Source organism: Trichosurus vulpecula, chromosome 1, assembly GCF_011100635.1.
Source record: "Trichosurus vulpecula isolate mTriVul1 chromosome 1, mTriVul1.pri, whole genome shotgun sequence".
Lineage (NCBI taxonomy): Eukaryota > Metazoa > Chordata > Mammalia > Diprotodontia > Phalangeridae > Trichosurus > Trichosurus vulpecula.
The window spans coordinates 6736701-6758463 of record NC_050573.1 but is presented as its reverse complement, the minus strand read 5'-3'; the positions used below and the strand labels follow the sequence as shown (position 1 = coordinate 6758463).

The 21763-nt window shown below is 37.9% G+C and overlaps 1 protein-coding gene across 1 annotated transcript in view; it reads right to left on the bottom strand.

The window, feature by feature from the left end:
* LOC118846435 (vomeronasal type-2 receptor 26-like) overlaps positions 1 to 20406 on the bottom strand; it is a 68849-nt gene extending 48443 nt beyond the window's left edge. Inside the window, exons 1-3 of the mRNA XM_036755012.1 lie at positions 20186 to 20406; positions 18887 to 19178; positions 1575 to 2378 (exon numbers count right to left, since the gene is read on the bottom strand). Of these exons, the coding sequence (XP_036610907.1) occupies positions 1575 to 2378; positions 18887 to 19178; positions 20186 to 20406 (1317 nt within the window). The remainder of the gene's footprint in view (positions 1 to 1574; positions 2379 to 18886; positions 19179 to 20185) is intronic.
* Between the last annotated feature and the right edge of the window lie 1357 nt (positions 20407 to 21763).

Here is a 21763-nt window from a genome sequence, read left to right as displayed (position 1 = left end):
TATAGAAAAATGATAGTATTAAGTCTACCTAGCCAAAAAGACATAAGTAGGAGCAAAGACTGAGAGTTAAAGAGAAGCTACTGCTAGGCATTATGGCACATGCCTATGGTCCTTGATACTGAGTCTTGTGCAACATCAAATTTAAGACTTGAACAGAAATAGGGTTAAGGCTGATTTGGTGTGTGAGTTAATTCTTTCAAAAATATGGTGAGCCCATAATAACATGGGGTCATCAGGCTACCTAATACCAAGCAGACAAGGTCAGAAAAACAAAGTGGGTTAAAATTTTCCTGGAGATCAGTTTGGGGATCAAGCTTATAGGTGACTGTTACGTGTATACTCCTGGTTATATAGAGAAACAATTTCAAGAACAAAATTAATAATGATTAAAAAGAATCTAGTTTTGTTTTACTAAAGAAGAAGCATAACTTTTGTAGCCTCTCCCACTGAGGCAAAGGATACTGTTACTGTATTTTAAAAGGGAACAGAATTATAGAAAGAGTGAGTTTAGCTGCTACATGAAAAAAAAGTAAACTCTCAAGGTGAGAGAAACTGTGTGAAGCACAGAAAGGACTAAGTGAACTTTCCTGATAGACTGAGTAACTTAACTGCCATGAGAATGTCTAAAGACCATTTTCCAGAGAACTGAGTTTATATCAGCCTGTGAAGATATCCCATGGAGAATTTTCCAGACACTAATTTGGAGAGGGTTGACTGGTGAGATTGTTATTGCATTAAAAAGTCAACAGCTTCCATTAATGACCAGGGAGATAAATTTTATCATCACAGATATAATTATCAGAGATATATTGTTTTGAAATATTTCTTCCCATAATTTGGTACATTCTTAACAAAATGTATGGTCAATAGAATTTGTTACCATCTGACCCTATGATTCCAGGGACTGATGAAAGAGATAATTAAAAATCTGTAGGAAAAGAAAGGCATCCAATCCATTTGTAAAATTGGATGAGACTTGATTGATTAGTGAAAAATGGTGGATCACTAATAATTTGTGAGGAAATATGATACCATTGGAAGCTCAAGAACTTAGAATGAGAATTAATGAGAAAATGATTCACTAGCAGGGAGAGGAATCATCAGGTCTCGTCACTGACTTGGATGTCAACTAGTGAAAGACATTTTATAGCCTAACCAGCCCCACCTAGGATAATAACAAAGAGTTTTTCAACAACTATAAATAACACAAAATAAAAGAAAATACTTTTGGAGGTGATAAGTTATTCCCTCACTGGAAGTACACTACTAAGGTGTTTGCAAAAGGGATTCATTTCCAGATACATGAATGACTAGCAGATGGTACCTGAGAAACTTTCCAATACCTGGAATCAGTATTATGACCTTAACATGCAGACATACAATTATTGGCAATTAACAATACAATCTTTAACCATCAATGCAATCTTTAAAGGACATCTTTATTCAGAGAATTTGAGAGTCATAAAAGGATGTGATTATCCATCTTGTCCTACCAAAGCCCGAAATTCATCCTCACTACACATCCTACACTACACCTCACTACAGCTAAAAATTGACTATCCATTCAATATTACCTGCCAAGGATGAGGTACTAAATATTCTTCATCTCCCATTGATATTTTCTCAGATTTTCTCATAAGCATCTCATGAAGAGCCCAAGCCACAGCATAGACAGTATTGTAAATGGTGTAACTCAAACCAGACATAGTCATATCAAAAAAGCACAGAGGCAATGTCTCCAAAGAAGCATTTGGTGAACATACCTCTTGCTCTGAGTTTTCTGGTTGATCTGGGCAGCTAAAAACTGAGAGCCAGAATCCCCTAAGCAAAATGTCGTCTGGGTATTTAGAAGGTGTAACTCTCTTAAGAAAATTCTTGAACCCCGGAATTTCACTTGTCATGTGTGAAAATGTGAGAGCCCCATGGAAAGCATAACCATCAGCATAAAGGGGTCTCATAGTGATGTCCCAGTGAGATGTAGCAATCCACATCTTCCATGTTAGAAGCAAAGGAAATTGTGAGTATCTCAGAATCATTAATGAATCTGTGTCTCCATGGATGACAATCACCTTAGCTGATGATGCTAAGATCCTGGGCATGAAAGTCTCATATGATTCCATATGACTTCTCTCACTGACAGGGATCTTCTCTGTGAAGGCCACACAGATACCATTCTTTACCATTTCCCTTCTCACTTCAAAGAGGAATTCCTCGCCTCTCATATCATCTGAGGCAATCAGACCTATCCAGTTCCATTTAAAATATACCATTAAGTGGACAACACCTCGGTGAAGAGAAGAGTCTTTGGGGGCCATCTGATAGAGGGAAGGAAGCTGGACCTTGTCATTAAGAACTGAATCAAATGGACCATAGCTGATCTGTTTGAGAAAGAAACATAAGTCAGTCTGACCCATGATGATTCTGAGGGAATTGAAGCAAAATTCAAATTCTCAAATAAATGTTTCTGTTCATAAAAAAGCATTGAGACTTCAGGGCACGGTTTATTATAAGAACTGTTTTCTACTCTATATTTATATCTCTCAGAGCCCTCAAAAAGACAATGATTTAGCGAAGATGATTATGACAGTCTAATCTTACTTCTACTTCAGCCAGTATGTCTTCCCTGTCCTTTCCAAAGGAACTAAGATATATCTTTGTTTGATTGTTGGCCTACAATAGATTTCCAGATTAAACCTGTCATACATTATTGATGGTGGGGCAATGTTTTCTTTTCTTTTTTAAAAAATAAATGCACATGAATGCTATTGTGTGTATTTGTGTGTGTTTTTCATTGGACCATATATAATTCAGCTACACATGTTTTTACTGGATTTAAATGTTTTTCAAGTAAGAGGGAGAAAACTTGAATGGTGAAGGGTAGTAAGTCTATGTCTTATAAGGACTGGGTAAATGAACAGGAGAAGAAACTGTAGACTAGAACAGTAAGTGCTCAAAAAGACAATGATGACTGTTTTCCAGTATTTGAAACTATGTGACATAAAGGATTATATTTGCACTGTACTGTCTCAGAAGGTTAAAGATTGTTGAAAGTTACAAAAAGAAAAGAAAATATGGGGGGGGGGAGGAGGGGGGAGCCAAGATGGCAGCTGGAAAGCAGGGGCTAGCGTGAGCTCCCTGCCGAGCCCCTTCAAAAACCTATAAAAATGGCTCTGAACCAATTCTAGAACTGCAACCCACAAAATAGCAGAAGGAAGCAGGTCTCCAGCCCAGGACAGCCTGGATGGTCTCTGGGTGAGGTCTATCCTGCACGGAGCTGGGAGCAGAGCAGAGCGGAGCGGAGCAGAGCCCAGCATGGGCAGTGTGGACCAACCAGACCAGGAGCTGAGCAGAGCAGGCCCTAGCGCCCTGAATCAGTGAGCTGCAGCAGTTACCAGATTTCTCAACCCACAAACACCAAAGACAACAGAGAAGGTTAGTGGGAAAAGCTGCTGGGGACAGAGTTTAAAAAAGAGTGCACAGTTTGGCCACCACCCTGGGGGCAGAGGAGGTGGGACAGCTACAGAAATACAGCTGCAGTTGCTTCTGGCCCCAGGCCCACCTGGTGGGAGGAATTAAGTGGCAGATCAGGGCAGGAGTGAAGAGCCTGCTGAACATCTAAGTCCAGTCTGGGTTGGGGGTTCTTGGGGAAGGAGGAGTGCTGGTGTGGTAGAACTGGTGCATCCCCCCAAGCTTGGAACATAGTTCTCTTAACTCTACACGCAGTCATACCCCACTGAAAAACTCAAGGGTCAGGTTAGTTGGCTGGGAATATGGCCAGGCAACAAAAACACACCCAGATTCAGTCTCAGACTTTGGAATCTTTCTTTGGTGACAAAGAAGACCAAAACATACAGCCTAAAGAAGACAACAAAGTGCAAGAGCCTACACCAAAAGCCTCCAAGAAAAACATGAACTGGTCCCAGGCCATGGAAGAGCTCAAAAAGGATTTGGAAAAGCAAGTTAGAGAAGGAGAGGAAAAATTGGGAAGAAAAATGAGAAGGATGCCAGAAAACCATGAAAAACAAGTCAATGACTTGCTAAAGGAGACCCAAAAAAATACTGAAAAATACACTGAAGAAAACAACACCTTAAAAAATAGACTAACTCAAATGGCAAAAGAGCTCCAAAAGGCCAAAGAGGAGAAGAATGCCTTGAAAGGCAGAATTAGCCAAATGGAAAAGGAGGTCCAAAAGACCACTGAAGAAAATACTACTTTGAAAATTAGATTGGAGCAAGTGGAAGCTAGTGACTTCATGAGAAATCAAGATATTATAAAACAGAACCAAAGGAATGAAAAAAAATAGAAGATAATGTGAAATATCTCCTTGAAAAAAGCACTGGCCTGGAAAATAGATCCAGGATAGATAATTTAAACATTATTGGACTACCTGAAAACCATGATGAAAAAAAGAGTCAGGACAGCACATTTCAAGAAATTATCAAGGAAAATTGCCCTGATATTCTAGAACCAGAGGGTAAAATAGAAATTGAAAGAATCCACTGATCACCTCCTGAAAGAGATCCCAAAAGGAAGACTCTTATGAATATTATAGCCAAATTCCAGAGTTCCCAGGTCAAGGAGAAAATATTGCACACAGCTGGAAAGAAAAAAAAAATGAATATTGTGGAACCACAATCAAGATAACATAAGATCTAGCAGCTTCTACATTAAGGAATTGGAGGGCTTTGTGTATGATATTCAGGATGTCAAAAGAGTTAGGATTAACATACTTGAAGCAGATGGCCACATGAAAACAGCGTCTTACCGGAGCTCTCTCACAACTTCTGTCAGATTCCCATAAAAAAGTGAATTTGAGAAGATTTGAGAGAGTTAGAAACCACGAGCAGCCTGAGTGGGGCAAATTTCCCAGCCAGGAGAGTTTGAAAGGCTGAAGTAACGAATCTGTGGTCTAGGAGAGCGCTCAGCATGCGGAGCTGCTCCAGATGGCACCAAAGCAGAAGCAGCTGGTCGAGAAACCCACATGGGAGACAGGCTGGGAGAAAGCCCGGGGCCCAAAACCAGTGGAGATCCCCAGGCCTCCCAACACAGGACAGCAGTCTGTGGAAGCGACGAGAGGCAGCGCAAGGCCACCAGCCCTGAGATATCAACTCCTGAGGCTTGCAGCCCAAAGGCACAAAACACAGCTTCTTGAACTTCCAGGAGACACAATGGCCAGGGAAACGGCTCCAATCCCTCCCCTTCCCACCCAGAGAATTCCTCAGGGAAAAAAATGCTGGAATAGAGGAGACAGAAGTGGGACTTCAGTGGCTGAGTAGTGGGAGTACCTGAGTCCCAGAGGAGCAGAGCCAGCAGGGGTCAACACCAGGAGCCCAGACATACTCTTGCTCCCGCAGGGGAAATGCCAGACACCAGTTCAAACAACAAAGAGCTGAGACCATTGCTGGAGGGCAACCTCAGGGGAAGAGGAGATTTCGGGCAGCGAGACCCCTCCCCCACACCTCAGGAAACTGAAGGCTATAATTCACAAAGCCAACAACTAGACTCACAATCCCCAGAATAAGAAAGCTGGGACAGAGAGCCCTGAGCCCCAAAAGCAGAAATTTATTGTAAAGCCAGGAAAAGGCTAACCAACGTGAAGAACACAAAAAAACTGAGGACCATTGATTCTTTTTATGGAGACAGGCATGATCAAAATACCAATTTGGAAGAGGATAACAATGACACTATACCCACATCTGATACCTCGAAAGGTAGTGTGAACTGGTCTTAAGCCCCAAAAGCATTACTGGAAGAGCTAAAGGAGGATTTTAAAAACCAAATTAGAGAGCTAAAAGAAAAAATGGAAAAAAATGGAAAAAATGGAAAAAAATCCACTAACAAAATCAAGTCCCTAAAGAATAAGATTGGTGAAATGGCTACAGAGATTCAGAATCTAAATAGAGAAAATGACACCCTGAGAGGTAAAATCAAGGAAAAGGAGACTCAAAAGCAAAATGAAGACAGTGACTCATTAAAAATTAGAGTTGAGCAAGTGGAAGCCAATGAGTCTATGAGGCATCAAGAAGTAGTAAAGCAAAATGTAAAGAGTGAAAAAAATAGGAAAAAATGTGGAATATCTGATTGGGAAAACAACTGACCTGGAAAATAGATCCAGGAGAGACAATTTAAGAGTTATTGGTCTACCGGAAATCCATAATAATAAAAAGAGCCTTGACAGTATCTTCGAAGAAATTATCAAAGACAACTGCCCAGAGGTCCTAGAACAAGAGGGCAAAATAGTCATTGAAAGAATTCACCGATCACCCCCTGAAAGAGATCCCAAACTGAAAACACCAAGAAATATTATAGCCAAATTTCAGAATTACAAAATCAACAAGAAAACACTGCAAGCGGTCAAAAAGAAACAATTCAAACATTGTGGAACTACAGTCAGGATCATGCAGGATCTTTCAGCTTCCACATTAAAAGACAGGAGAAACTGGAATATGATATTCTGAAGGGCAAAGGACCTGGGACTACAACCAAGGATCAACTACCCAGAAAAATTAAGCATAATTTTTCAGGGAAGGAGATGGACATTCAACGAAATAAGGGAATTCCAGACCTTTTTGATGAAAAGGCCAGAACTCAATGGAAAATTAGATTTCCAAATACAAAAATCAAGAGATACATAAAAAGATAAACGGGGGAAAACCCCCACAAATCTTATTAATCAATAAGGGCAAATTATTTGCATCTTTATACAGAATTATATCATCTTATGTATGTTTTATATGTATGCATATATATGTCAATCTTGAGAATAGTACAGCTATTATGACAATTGAAAGGGATACACATAGACTGTGAATGTCTGTATAAAATAACTGATATAAGGATAAAAAACATAATTAAGAGATGTAAAGGGAGGGCTTTGAGAGAAGAGGTAAGCAGGTAGTAGAAAAGGGTAAACTACACCAAATGAAAAGGCACAAAATCACATTTTAGTAGAGGGAAAGAAGGGAGGGAGAAGAGCAGTATTTGATCTTTACTGTCATCTGAACTGGCTCAAGAAGGGAATAACATACCTTGATAAGTACAGAAATCTAACTCATCCTACAGGAAGTAGGAGGGGAAAGGGGGAAAAAAGGGAGGGGGGTGGTCAAAAGGGAGTGGAGAAGTAGCAAGTGGGAAATGGTAAGATAAGGGAGGGGAATAAAGAGGGAGGATAAAGTGAGGAAGGCGGCAGTCAAAAGCAAAACTTTGTTTAGGAGTGGAAGGGGAAAAGGAGAAATAAAAGCATAAACAGGGGGAAATAGGATGGAGGAAAAGAAACAGAAATCATAACTGTGAATGTGAATGGGATGAACTCTCCCATAAAACGGAAGCAGATAGCAGAATGGATTAAAAACCATAATCCTACAATATGCTGTTTACAAGAAACACATTTGAAACAGGGGGATACACAGAGGGTAAAGGTAAAAGGCTGGAGTAAAATATATTGTGCCTCATCTAAAGTAAAAAAGCAGGTGTAGCAATCCTAATCTCAGACAAAGCAAAAGTAGAGATAGATTTAACTGAAAGAGATAAGGAAGGACCCTACATCCTGCTAAAAGGCACCATAAACAGTGAAGCAATATCGTTGTTTAACATTTATGCACCAAGTGGTATGGCAGGCAAATTCTTAGAGGAGAGGCTAAGAGAGTTACAGGAAGAAATAGACAGCAAAACTATAATATTGGGAGACCTCAACCTTCCCCTTTCTGAACTTGATAAATCTAACCTCAAAATAAATAAGAAAGAAGTTAAGGAAGTGAACAGAATTTTAGAAAAGGCAGATATGATAGACCTCTGGAGAAAACTAAATGGGGATAAAAAGGAACATACTTTCTTCTCAGTGGTCCATGGCACATACTCAAAAATTGACCATGTACTAGAGCATAAAAACCTCATAATCCAGTGAAGAAAGGCAGAAGTAGTCAAAGCATACTTTTAAGATCATGATGCAATAAAAATTATTTGTAACAAAGAACCATGGAAAAAATAAGCTAAAAATTAATTGGAAATTAAATAATCTAATTCTAAAGAATGAGTGGGCCAAAGAACAAATCAGAGAAACAATTAATAACTTCATTCAAGAGAATGACAATAATGAAACAACATACCAAAACTTATGGGATGCAGCAAAAGCAGTTGTTAGGGGAAGTTTTATATCTCTAAATGCTTACATGAATAAAATAGGGAAAAAGGAGATCAATGATTTGGGCATACAGCTGAAAAAGCTAGAAAAAGAGCAAATTGAAAATCCCCAATTAAATACCAAATTAGAAATACTGAAAATCAAAGGAGAGATTAATAAAATTGAAACCAAGAAAACTATTGAATTAATAAATAAAATAAAGAGCTAGTTTTATGAAAAAACCAATAAAATTGATAAGCTGTTGGTCAATTTGATTAAAAAAAGAAAGAATAAAATCAAATTACCTGTATCAAAAATGAAAAAGGTGAGTTCATCTCTAATGAAGAGGAAATCAAAACAATAAATAGGAATTATTTTACCCAATTGTATACCCATAAATTTGACAACCTTAGAGATATGGATGAATATCTACAAAAACAAAAATTGCTCAGCTTAACAGAAAAGGAAGCAAAATTTCTAAATAACCTCATCTCAGAAAAAGAAATTGAGCAAGCCATCAATGAACTCCCTAGGAAATAATCTCCAGGACAAGATGGTTTTACATGTGAATTCTATGAAACATTTAAAGAACAATTAATTCCTATACTTTGTAGCCTATTTGGGAAAATATGTGAAGAAGGAGTCTTACCAAATTCGTTTTATGACACAAATATGGTACTAATACCCAAACCAGGTAGAGTCAAAACAGAGAAAGAAAATTATAGACTTATTTCCCTTAATGAATATTGATGCGAAAATTTTAAATAAAATATTATCCACAAGATTGCAGCAACTTATCACCAGAATAATACACTATGACCAGGTAGGATTTATTCCAGGAATGCTTGGATGGTTCAATATTAGGAAAACAATTAGCATAATTGACCATATCAACAAGAAAACTAGCAGAAACCATATGATCATCTCAATAGATGCAGAAAAAGCCTTTGACAAAGTACAACACCCATTCCTATTGCAAACACTAGAAAGCATAGGAATAAATGGAGCCTTCCTTAAAATTATAAATAGCATCTACCTAAAACCATCAACAAGCATTATTTGTAATGGGGATAAGCTAGATACATTCCCAATAAGATCAGAGGTGAAACAAGGATGTCCATTATCACCCCTATTATTCACCCCTATGGTACTAGAAATGTTAGCTGTAGCAATAAAAGAAGAAAAAGAAATTGAAGGAATTAGAATAGGCAAAGAAGAAGCTAAATTATCACTTTTCGTAGATGGTATGATGATTTATTTAGAGAATCCTAGAGAATCAAGTAAAAAAATTACTTGAAATAATACACAACTTTAGCAAAGTTGCAGGGTATAAAATAAATCCACATAAATCCTCAGCATTCCTATATATTACTAACAAAGCCCAACAGCAAGAGACAGAAAAATAAATTCCATTAAAAGTTATTGTAGACACTATAAAATATTTGGGAGTTTATCTGCCAAGACAAACCCAGGGCCTATATGAATGTAATTATGAAGCACTTTCCACACAAATAAAGTCAGAGCTAAATAAATGGAAAAATATCAGTTGCTCATAGTTAGACCAAGCTAATATAATAAAAATGACAATTTTACCTAAATTAATCTATCTATTCAGTGCCATACCAATTGAACTAGCAAAATATTATTTTAAAGAGCTGGATAAAATAATAACAAAATTCATCTGGAAGAACAAGAGGTCTAGAATATCTAGGGTATTAATGAAAAGAAATGCTAAAGAAGACGGCCTAGCCATACCAGATATTAAACTGTACTGTAGAGTAGCAGTCATCAAAACTACCTGGTACTGGCTAAGAAACAGAGTTGTGGATCAGTGGAATAGGATAGGTACACAAGATGGAGAAGTCAATGACTATAGCAATCTACTCTTTGATAAACCTAAAGAGGCCAGCTTCTGGGCTAAGAATTTACTATTTCACAAAAACTTTTGGGAAAATTGGAAAATGGTAGGGCAGAAACTGAGCATAGACCAATATCTTACATCATATACCAAAATAAAGTCAAAATGGATTCATGATTTAGGAATAAAGGCTGAAACTATAAGCAATTTGGGAGAACAAAGAATAGTTTGCCTATCAGATTTATGGAAAAGAAAAGAATTCATGACCCAACAAGAGATAGAGAGCATTACAAAATGCAAAATGGATTATTTTGATTATGTTAAATTGAAACATCTTTGTGCAAAAAAGCCAGTGCAACAAAGATTAAGAGGGAAGCAGAAAATTGGGAGAAAATCTTTGCAACTAGTGTCACTGATAACGGCCTCATTTCTAAAATATACAGGGAACTGAACCAAATATATAGGAATACAAGTCATTCCCCAATTGAGAAATGGTCAAAGGATATGAACAGGCAGTTTTCAGAGGAAGAAATTAAAGATATCTATAGGCATATGAAAAAATGCTCGAAATCACTAATGATTAGAGAAACACAAATCAAAACAACTGTTAGATATCATCTCTCTCATGTCAGACTGGCTAAAATAACAAAACAGGAAAATGATAAATGCTGGAGAGGATGTGGGAAAATTGGAACATTGCTACATTGCTGGTGGAGTTGTGATCTGATCCAGCCATTTGGGAGAGCAATTTGGAACTATGCCCAAAGGAGTTTAAAAATGTTCATACCCTTTGACCCAGCAATACCACTTCTAGGGTTGTATCCCAAAGAGATCACACAAGTGGGAAAAGGACGCATATGTACAAAAATATTTATAGCGGCTCTTTTTGTGGTAGCCAAGAATTGGAAATCAAAGGGATGCCTATCAATTGGGGAATGGCTGAACAAGCTGTGGCATATGAAGGTAATGGAATACTATTGTGCTATAAGAAATGGGGATGATATGGACTTCATAACAACCTGGAAAAACCTACACGACATAATGCTGAGTGAGTGGAGCAGAGCCAGGAGAACATTATACACAACCACAGATATATGGATTCTGTGAGGACTAACCCTGACAGACTTTGCTCTTCTCAGCAACACAATGTGCAAAGACAACTCCAAAGGACTCAGGATGGAGAATGCTATCTACATCCACAGAAAGAACTATGAAGTATGAATGTAGATTGAGGCACACTTCATGCTTGCCCTTTTCTCCCCTTTTTTTTCTCCCTTTTGTATTTGTTTTTGGGTTGTGTTTTTTTTGTTTCTGTTTTTTCTTTCTCATGATTCATTCCATTGGTCATAATTCTTCTCCACAACTTGACTAGTGTGTATATTAATTCAATGCGATGTTATATGTGGAAGTTACATGGGATTCCAGGCCATCTTGGGGAGGGAGGGGTGGAAGGGAGGGAAGAAAATCTGGAACTCAAAATTTTGTAGAACCATGTGTTGCAAATTAAAAATAAAAAGAAAAAACATACTTGAAGCAGAGAGACACAAACAGAATAAAGGCAATGTATTGGAAAGAAAGGCAGGTGGCCTACCAATGCCACATCTCAAAACATATTATAAAGCAGTAATAATCAAAACTATTTGGTACTGGCTAATTAATAGAGTGGTAGATCAGTGGAATATATTTGGTTTGCAAACAGTAGTCAATTACAATTATAACATTTGATATAGCATTTGATAACCCCAAAGACTGCAGCCTTTGCAAAAAGAACTCACTATCTGACAAACCTGCTGGTAAAACTGGAAAAGAATAGTATACAAACAAGTTATAGATCAACATCTCACACTGTATACCAAGATAAGATCAAAATGGGTGAATAATTTAGACATAAAATATAATAATATAAGCAAATTAGAAGAGCAAGGAAAGAGATCTCAAAAGGAAAACTCCTAAGAATATTATAGCCAAATTCCAGAGTTCACAGATCAAGCAAAAATATTGCAAGCAGTCAGAAAGAAACAGTTCAAATATTGTGGAAACACAATTAGGAGAAACACAAGATTTAGCAAATTCTTTATTAAGGGATCAGAGTGCTTGGAATATGATATTCCAGAGGTCCAAGGAGCTAAGATTAAAACCAAGAATCATCTACCCAATAAAATGGAGTATAATCCTTCAGGGTAAAAAAGAAATAAACATTCAATGGAATAAAGGACTTTCGAACATTCTTGATGAAAAGACCAGAGCTGAATAGAAAATAGAAAATACAAGACTTAAGAGAAACATGAAAATGTAAACAGGAAAGAGAAATCATAAGGGACTTATTAAATTTGAACTCTATATTCTTACATGGAAAGATGATATCAATAACACATTAGACCTCTATCTCTCTCTCCCTCTCTCTCTCCCCATATATACTTATAGATATATGTGGGTGTATGTATCCATATGTATGTATATGTATGTATATATACATATATATAGACCTATGCATACACACATATACATACACATATGCATATATGTACATGTGTTTGCATATATATATATATGGGTGTATATATGTGTATATATGCATATATGTGTGTATATGTGGGCACAGGGTGAGTTGGATATCAAGGGATAGTATAAAAAAATAAAATTTAGGGGTGAGAGAGGAATGTAATGGGAGGAGGAGAAAGGGAGAGATAGAATGGGGTAAATTGTCTCACATAAAAGAGGCCAGAAAAAGCTTTTATAATGGAAGAAAAGAGGAAGTGAGAGAGAATGAGTGAACCTTACTCTCATCAGATTTAGATTAAGTAGGGAATGACACACATATTCAATTGGCTATGAAAATATATCTTACCCTATAGGAAAGTAGGAAGGAATGGGATAAGAGTAGAAGGGATGAGAGAAGGGGGAGAAATGAGTGGGAAGTTAATCAGAAGCAAACCCTTTTGAAGAGGGACAGGGTCAAAGGAGAGAATAGAATAAATGGGGAATGGGATAAGATGGCGGGAAATGTATTTATCCCTTTACAACATTACTGTTATGGAAATGTTCTGCATGGCTACACATGTATAACCAAATTGAGTGGCTTGTCTTCTCAATGAGGAAGGGTGGAAAGGGAGGAAGGGAAAGAATTTGGAACCCAATTAAAAAAAACAAATGTTAAAATTTGTTTTAACATGCCTCTGGGAAATAAGATACACAGGTAATGGGGTATAGAAATCTAGCTCACCCTGCAGGAAAATGGAAGGGGATAAGAGAAGGGAGGATGATAGAATGGAGAGCAGATTGGGGGAAAGGTGTGTTGGTAACCAAAAATGGGCTCCTTAGCACTTAGTCAACAAGTGCTAGTTTGGCTTTTACCCCTGAACTGAATGCTGTTTGTATGTTGGATTGGAGTAAGCTTGTCGGCCTCTTCACCTTGCTTCCCTTGCTTAAGCTGATCGAAAGAACCTGTGCTTTCCCAGTCAACCCCTTCACCTTGCTTAAGCAGATCGAAAGAACCTGTGATTTCCCCAGCATACCTTACACCCCCGCAGAAGCCGGATGGTTAAAAACAGCTTCCGTTGGAGGCAGGAGCTGCCGGTAGCAGAGCTGACCTATGGGAGGAAGCTGAACAAGGACTTGAGGCCAGTAGGTAATCTTTTTACCATAGAAGAGAAGCATGTATATGATTTTGCTTTACACCATCATGCTTCTCTGTGGCCTCCTGTTTACTCTTGTGAGGCAGACTTACTGGGCCTGGAAGCTTTTGATCAATGTACCAAAATGGGGATGCTGGTTCATGGGTTGGTTACTGTGGAGCCTAAATATATGCTTTGATTCTTCTCCTACTTTGAGTTTCTTATATTTGGCGGTTCTGAACCTTTCAGACATATATATGATACTCTTTGAAATTATAAACTCTGCCCTCCTAATACATCAGAATGCATGCCATCATGAGTGGGGAGGAGAGTAATGGGGAGAAAATTTGGAACTCAAAATCTTGTGGAAGTGAATAATGAAAACTAAAATAAATAAATAAATTGGGGGAAAAAATAACATAACTCTGACTTTCATTGAATGACCAATAATTGTGTCAAGTCAAGTCCCAGGGACTCATTGTTTAGGTTTTGAAATCTTAGAAAGAGTGTAAGTAGCAATTATTTTCTGTTCTAGCCAAAAACTCTAAGCATCTTCCCATTCTGGATTGATATCTTTGTGATGGCAAATTGTATTAGGAGGGCAGAGTTTATAATCTCAAAGAGGATCATAAACATGTCTGAAAGGTTCGGAACCGCCGGATATAAGAAACTCTCAAAGTAGAAGGCAGAAGAATCAAAACATATATTTAGGCTCCACAGTAACCAACCCATGAACCAGCAACCCCATTTTGATATATTGATCAAAAGCTTCCAGGCCCAATAAGTACGCCTTGAAAGAGTAACCAGGAGGCTACAGAGAAGCATGATTGCGTAAAGCAAAATCATGCTTCCCCCTCTATGGTAAAAAGATTACCCACTGGCCTGAAGTCTTTGTTCAGCTTCCTCCCGTAGGTCAGCTCTGCTACTGGCAGCTCCTGCTTCGGCTGTGGCTATAGCTATAGCAGCCTCTGGCTCCAACGGGAGCTGCTTTTAACCATCCAGCTTCTGCGGGGGTGTAAGGTACGCCGGGGAAAGCACAGGTTCTTTCAATCTGCTTAAGCAAGGTGAAGGGGTTGACCAGGAAAGCACAGGTTCTTTCCATCAGCTTAAGCAAGGGAAGCAAGGTAAAGGGGCCGACAAGCTTACTCCAGTCCAACATACAAACAGCATTCAGTTCAGGGGAAAAAAGCCAAACTAGTCAAGGGCACTTGTTGACTAAGTGCTAAGGAGCCCATTTTTGGTTGCCAATACACAAATTGAGTCATCTTTTGCCACATATCTTTTTTTTATTTTCCCCATATTTTATTTTTATTTTTAGTTTACAACACACGGTTCTACATAATTTTGAGATCCAGATTTTCTCCCCTCCCCCACCCCCCTCCCCAAGACGGCATGGAATCTCATATAACTACCATGTATAACTTCGCATTGAATTAATTTATACACTAGTCAAGTTGTGGAAAAGAATTATGACCAATGGGGTGAATCATGAGAAAGAAGAGACAGAACCAAAAAAAAAACCCAAAAACAAAAACAAAAGAGAAGAAAAACGGCGAGCATGAAGTGTGCCTCAATCTGCATTCAAACTTAACAGTTCTTTCTCTGGATGAAGATAGCATTCTCCATCGTGAGTCCCCTGGAGTTGTCCTTGCACCCTACATTGCTGAGAAGAGCGAAGTATGTCAGGGTTGGTCCTCACAGAATCCATATATCTGTGGCTGTGTACAATGTTCTCCTGGCTCTACTCCGCTCACTCATTTGCCACATATCTTATTTAAAGAATGGGAGGGGCCATAGACAAAGTGAGACTTAGGGAAGGTCTATTTTAGAAAGGTTGAGGTCACCCACTGCATCTTAAGCCATCACCTGTCATCTTGATCTTTGTTTTACCACTGGACTTCAATGACTGGAGGAAAGAATGAGGCTGATGACTTTGTGCTTCTCTGTCCCCCTTATATCCAATTCCTTCCCAAGTCAAGACATCAATAACAAGTGACAGAAGAAAAATTAGGTAAAAATGAGAGCAAGGAAAGAAAATTAGCAAAATTCAATTTACAGATTGATAAAAGAGGCACAAAAATATTCAATAAAATAATACATTAAAAAATAGAATTGGCCAGATGGAAAAAGAGGTTAAAAGAGGTTTTGGGTAATTTTTTTATTTTAAACTTTAATGCAAAATAGGAACAGAAAACTGAAATAAACTTAAATGCTAAAACTAAAATAATTCAAAATAAGAAAAGAAAAATAAAATATTGTCACGTGCACAGCAGAACAATTTTGCAGTTCATAAATGGTCAAGAAATATGAACAAGAAGTTCTAGATGAAGAAATCAAAGCTATCCATAGTCATATGAAAAAAATAATTCTCTACATCACCATTGGTTGGGGAAATATAAATTAAAACAACTGAGAGGTACCACTGCACTCCTATCAGATTGGTTAATATGACAGAAAAATAAAATGCCAAATGCTGGAAAGTATGTGGGGAAAATGGGATGCTAATGCAATGTTGGTAGAATTGTGAACTGGTCCAATCATCCCAAAAAACAATTTGAAATTAATTACAAAGGGCTATAAAAGTGTGCATACCCATTGACCCAGCAATATTTACTAGGTCTATATCCCAAAGAGACCAAAGAAGAAAGGGAAGGACCTATACAAAAAATATAACAGATCTTTTGTGGTTGCAAATAAACAGAAATTGAGTGGATGCCCATCAATTGGGGAATGATTAAACAATATGATTTTGATGGAATACTATTGTGCTATAAGAAATGATGAGCAGAATAGTTCCAGAAAAACCTAAGATTTATATGAACTGATGCAAGATTAACTAAGCTGAATCAGGGGAATATGGTACACAGTACCAGTATTATTGTAACAATAAACAAATGTGAAAGACAGCTACAATGAATCAAAGATCAGTCTAAGGGCATGGGTTCTTGTCATCATAGGAACCATGATGAAAAATGTTATCCATCTCCAGAGTGAAAACTAAAGAGCTATGAATATAGATTGAAGCCTATTCTTTTCATTTTCTTTATTTTTCTTGCATTTTGTTTGCATTTTTAAAAATACACAGCTAATATAGAAATATTTTGCTTGACTTCACATGTATAATTGATATCCTATTGTTTGCCTAATCATTGTGTAGGGAATCGTCAAGAGTGTGGCATTGAATTTGGACCTCAAAATTTTAAAAGATGAAAGCAAAAAAAATGTAATTTAGACATATTTAAGAAAATAAAAATATAATAAAAATAATCCGTCAGCCAAAATGTCTGCTAAAATTGTGTATAAATAGTCTGCGGGTTCTCTGCTGTTCTTAGGCACAGGACAATGAAAATAGCAAGAATGGTTTAACACCATGTGAGACTTTTATGACTCTCTATACATAACATAATTCCACTCTATAGACAAGACCTCACTAACTGTAGTCAAGCACACCAGAAATGTAATGTCTATTCACCAAGAGGCATCAGAAGTCTTGCCCAACTATTTGATACTCTTTGCCACAAACTTCAACCAAAAAAGACTGGTCTTATGTGCAAAAACAATGCTCATTAATCCCTTAATAGGACTGATGCCAGGTCTTGCTAACCATGACCACTGTTGTCTGATATCAGTGGATCAGATTTGTACATGTCAGAAGATCAGACATGTACCCACACATCCCTTTTTGGAAGTAGACACATTCCTCCTTTCCCACCATGCTGTACCCCATTGGGATCTAGGAAAAAAAGTCCCCAGAATGAACACAGCAGTCTGCCTCTTCTGTATCCAGGACCTTATGCTACTATATTTTCTAGAAAATAAAGATGTAAAATGAATCCTGTTACATCATTTACTTAGAAATCTTACTCTCATTTCCAAACTCCAACCTTGAGCTAATCCCTATGTCCCTTTAAGCTTGGAGTTTTTTTTCCTTTTACTCTAATTGCCAAGTGTGTGACAAGAATTCTCTGTTATTCCAATGCTAGTGACACTACAAAGTTGCACCTACTTACTACTCCAAAGCTCCCAAATGCTGAATCTGTATCTGTGGAACTACTGGGGAAAAATAATATTGAATACAGTTATAAAATCTTTAACATAAGAAGTGTGGATATAAATGGGGAGAGGCCCTCTGTCAATCCTCTTTTTAATGTGAATAATTCCATTCCAAAAAAACAAACAAAAACCACCCCCCCAAAATAAACATGGCCTCCATTTCATTAAATGAAAGACTCACAATTTCCTTTATTTCTCTTCCATGAAGCCGTCCGTACTTATTTTTTTGGTAATGAACTAACAAACCAGTCAGTTATCTGCCTGACCAACAATGACAAATTTCAGCAAGTAGTAAGCCTGAAATACAGATTAGCTCACCACCAAGGCCAGTGCTTATAGAATACTTCTTTCAGTCTCTAAAAGGTGAGCTGCCTTCTGAAATGAAATTCCTCATACCACATGTATCCATTTTTCTTCTTTGCCCATTAAAAAAGTTAATATATATCCTATTTTTGAGAAATGTCTTGAATTTACTTCAGCTTCTGCACATTCTTAAAAGTACTTATAGTGATGTTAACACAGCATTGTGGACACGTTTACCATTGTCCCCCCAAAATCAACGTTTTCTACACCATTGCTCATGCTCAGCCCTACTTTTGCAAATAACACTCTTCTCGATAAATTCAGGACTAACATTAAAGGACCAAATGACTATGAAAAATGAAGCATAGTGATATATAATAAACTGAATGGTCATTCAATTTGAAGTCCAGACAAGTAAGCTCTTTTCCCAAATCTCGTGCCAGCGGATTGTGTAGTGTCGAGTAAACATTTTAACTCACTGATCTTCAGTGACATCATCTGTGTAATGGAAAAGTATATTCTGATTAATTCTCAGATCTTTTCATGGAATGGAAGCTAAATGACTACAATTCCATTTTGGGTTGACAATCTGGGTGATGCTACAGAAGAGGGTAACCTTCACTGACAATTAAGGGAGCTTGATGCAGAGGCTAGAAAGTTAAATGGGTGTCAAAATACTTGAGGTCAAATTCTGCCCCAGGAACTTATTATTTGCATTATCTTATACACACAACTTAACTTTCCTCATTCTCAGTATCCTCTGTAAAATAGGGCTAACTACAGCATCTGCTTATAGGTTTGTTATGAGAATCAAAAGAAATACATAGCAATTTTTAAACTTTAAAGCACTTCACAAATGCTATTGCTTCTGTTATGTTACTATTATTATTAATATTATCCATAAAGATATGCAATTTTTTAGGTTCACTATCACTCACCTGTGCAAACTTATACAGGTGGAGCAGAGTCCCCATCTGGACAGACAGAGCTGATGTGGCTCCACCAATAACAGCCACTGACTTGTCCTGCTTCCTGCAGCTATAGTTAGGGATGAGCTGGCCAGGCCCAGACAGCCACTGCAGGGAGCTCTCCAAGGTCCTCTCATCACTGTGGTGGGTATTGTATATGTGGAATCCCAGGGAAATGTTGGGCAACAGATCAGCATCCCTGTTAATCTCCTCTACAGCAAATACAACAGCCAGGGCCTGCTGGTAATTTTTGTGCAGCCACCTATGGGGATTATTGCCAAAGAATATTAACAAAAAGTTCAAAAAGAATATTTTTTGGAAGGATGAATTCTCTAGCAAAGCTAATGAAGAGAATCAAAATCAAGTCCCTCACACATAACCTAGAGAAAGCCAGAATACTCCAGACATTACAGAGCAATAACAGGTATTCCATAAAGACATTTCTAAACCTCACTCAGTACTTGTTAAAAGTGTAGCCTGAGCATGCCTCTCCCCCAAAAAACAAATCTCCCAAGCCCTCAGTTTCAGGCTCTGTCCCAGGCTGGTAATCAACTCTGCTGGAATTCCCTATCCTAGACTGATCCATCAGGAACATGTAGCTAGTGCCAAGAAGAATTGGGCAAAAGATAAACTCACATACTCACAAGAGGGAGAAGACCTGACAGTGTATTTTCCACTAATAGAGAAATATGAAATCTTCACTGAAGAAGGAGGTCCCATGACTCCCTAGAATGTTGTGCTACTTGTTATCAGATGTCCAAATGTAGGGAGGAAAAATGAGACCTTTAATAATTATGAATGGGGCAAATTTCTTCTTGGCCAATATCATTACCTTCAACAGTAATAACTCTGCCTAAGGATAGAAAAGAGGCACAGGCCTCAAGAACTTCTGCTGCTTCAGGATATTAACCTATTGCCAGGAGGTTTGGGGTCTAAAGATGTTCATTAGTTTCACTGATTAAGTATAAACACAAAATCAGGAAAAGGAGAGAAGGATAATAAGAAACTGAGCCTGCTCAGGACTGAACTTTCTGGGTAGGGGCTCTTTGAAGGGGAGTGCAAATGGAGAAGTAGAAGTGAGAGATTTTCTCTATTCAACTTTGGAAGTCAATCAGACAGAGGTGAAACTGACAAGGATGTAAAAAATTCAGAGGCAAGAAGAGGGGGAGACCACCCATTATCTCATGTGGAATGGGCCTGCTCTTCTGCTCCATTTATAAGGACCTTTTCTCAATCATCACAGTGAAAATGAAATAAAGAGACACTTACTGATAAGTATTACAAGCTTTGTTAGGAAAACTTTTGAACAGTTCTGCTCCTGTTAACTTTTTCACTTCAACTGAGAACAAGGATAAAAAGATCCCAATCACCAGGTCCCCATCTCGGGAAACAATGGGATTAATCTGGTGGAAGCAGGGAAACTTCTCGGTCCTGTCACCATAGCCTGGAGTCTGCAGCAGCAGCAGAGATATGAAAAGCAAAGAAAGCATTTGATAAATGCTATGGGAACAACATCTCCATGAAAATTAGCCAAATTTCCAAGGACAGTGAAACTAGGAGCCACTCAGATCATAGCACAGTCAGTTTCCTAAGTCATGGACTGATGAGGAACTGTCCAGTCTCAGAAATTCCCTGTCTTTCTGTAAATGCCTAGGCCTAGACTGCCTGCCACACCTGAAGAAACATAATGAGACATTAATAAGGCCCATGTCCAAGACAACGACAATAGCATAAGATGAATGGATGTTTTATACTTTCACCAGCTTTTAGAGTGAATTCTGACTCACAGCACTCTATACCAATAGGGACCACTTCTACTAATGCAGACTCCACAGAGAAGTCTTCAGACCATGAAGAACTCCGGGGAATAGACTGCCTGGGGCATCTCCACCTGAGTCTCTGCATCCAAGGGAAAAATGTAAGTGGAAAATTATACCTTATACTCTCTTTCTCTTGATCCCAACAGAGGCTACAGTACAGAAGTGCTTTCCTAGAAAACAAAACAAAACAATTTTTGTGTCCTGGATTCAACAAATGACGTGTGTTGACTAACCAATGAGAGGAACCATGAAAAAAAAAACAAAACAAAAAAAGAGAGCAAGTAGAATGCTTTGATCTGCATTCAGATTACATATTTCTTTCTCTCGATGTTGATGTCATTTTCCATCATGAGTCTTGAAATTTTTAGGTCCTTGCATTGCTGAGAAGAGCTAAGTCTATCAAAGTCACTCATCACACAGGGTGGCTGTTACTCTGTTCAATGTTCTCTCTTCTGCTCACTTCACTCAGCATCAGTTCATATAAGTCTTTCCAGGTTTTTCTGAAGTCCACCTGCTCATCTTTTCTTACAGCACCATACCATTCCATTACATTTATATACCATGAATTGTTCAGCCATTCTGCAGTTGATAGGTATCCCCTTAAATTCCAGTTATTGGCCACCACAAGAAGATCTGCTATAAATATTTTTGTACATTCGGGTTCTTTTCCCATTTTTACTATCTCTTTGGCATACAACCCTAGAAATGGTATTGCTGGATCAAAAGGAATGCACATTTTTGTAACTCTTTGGGAATACTTCCAAATTGCTCTCCAGAATGGTTGGATCGGTTTACAACTCCACCAACAATGAATTAGTGTTCCAATTTTCTCACATATTTTCCAACATTAAAAATTTTCCTCTTTTGTCATGTTAGCCAATCTGATAGGTGTGATGTGTTACCTAATAGTTATTTTGATTTGCATTTCTTTAATCAGTAGTGATTTAGAGCATTTTTCATATGACTATAGACAGTTTTAATTTCTTCCTTTGAAAACTGCCTGTTCATATCCTTTGACCATTTATCA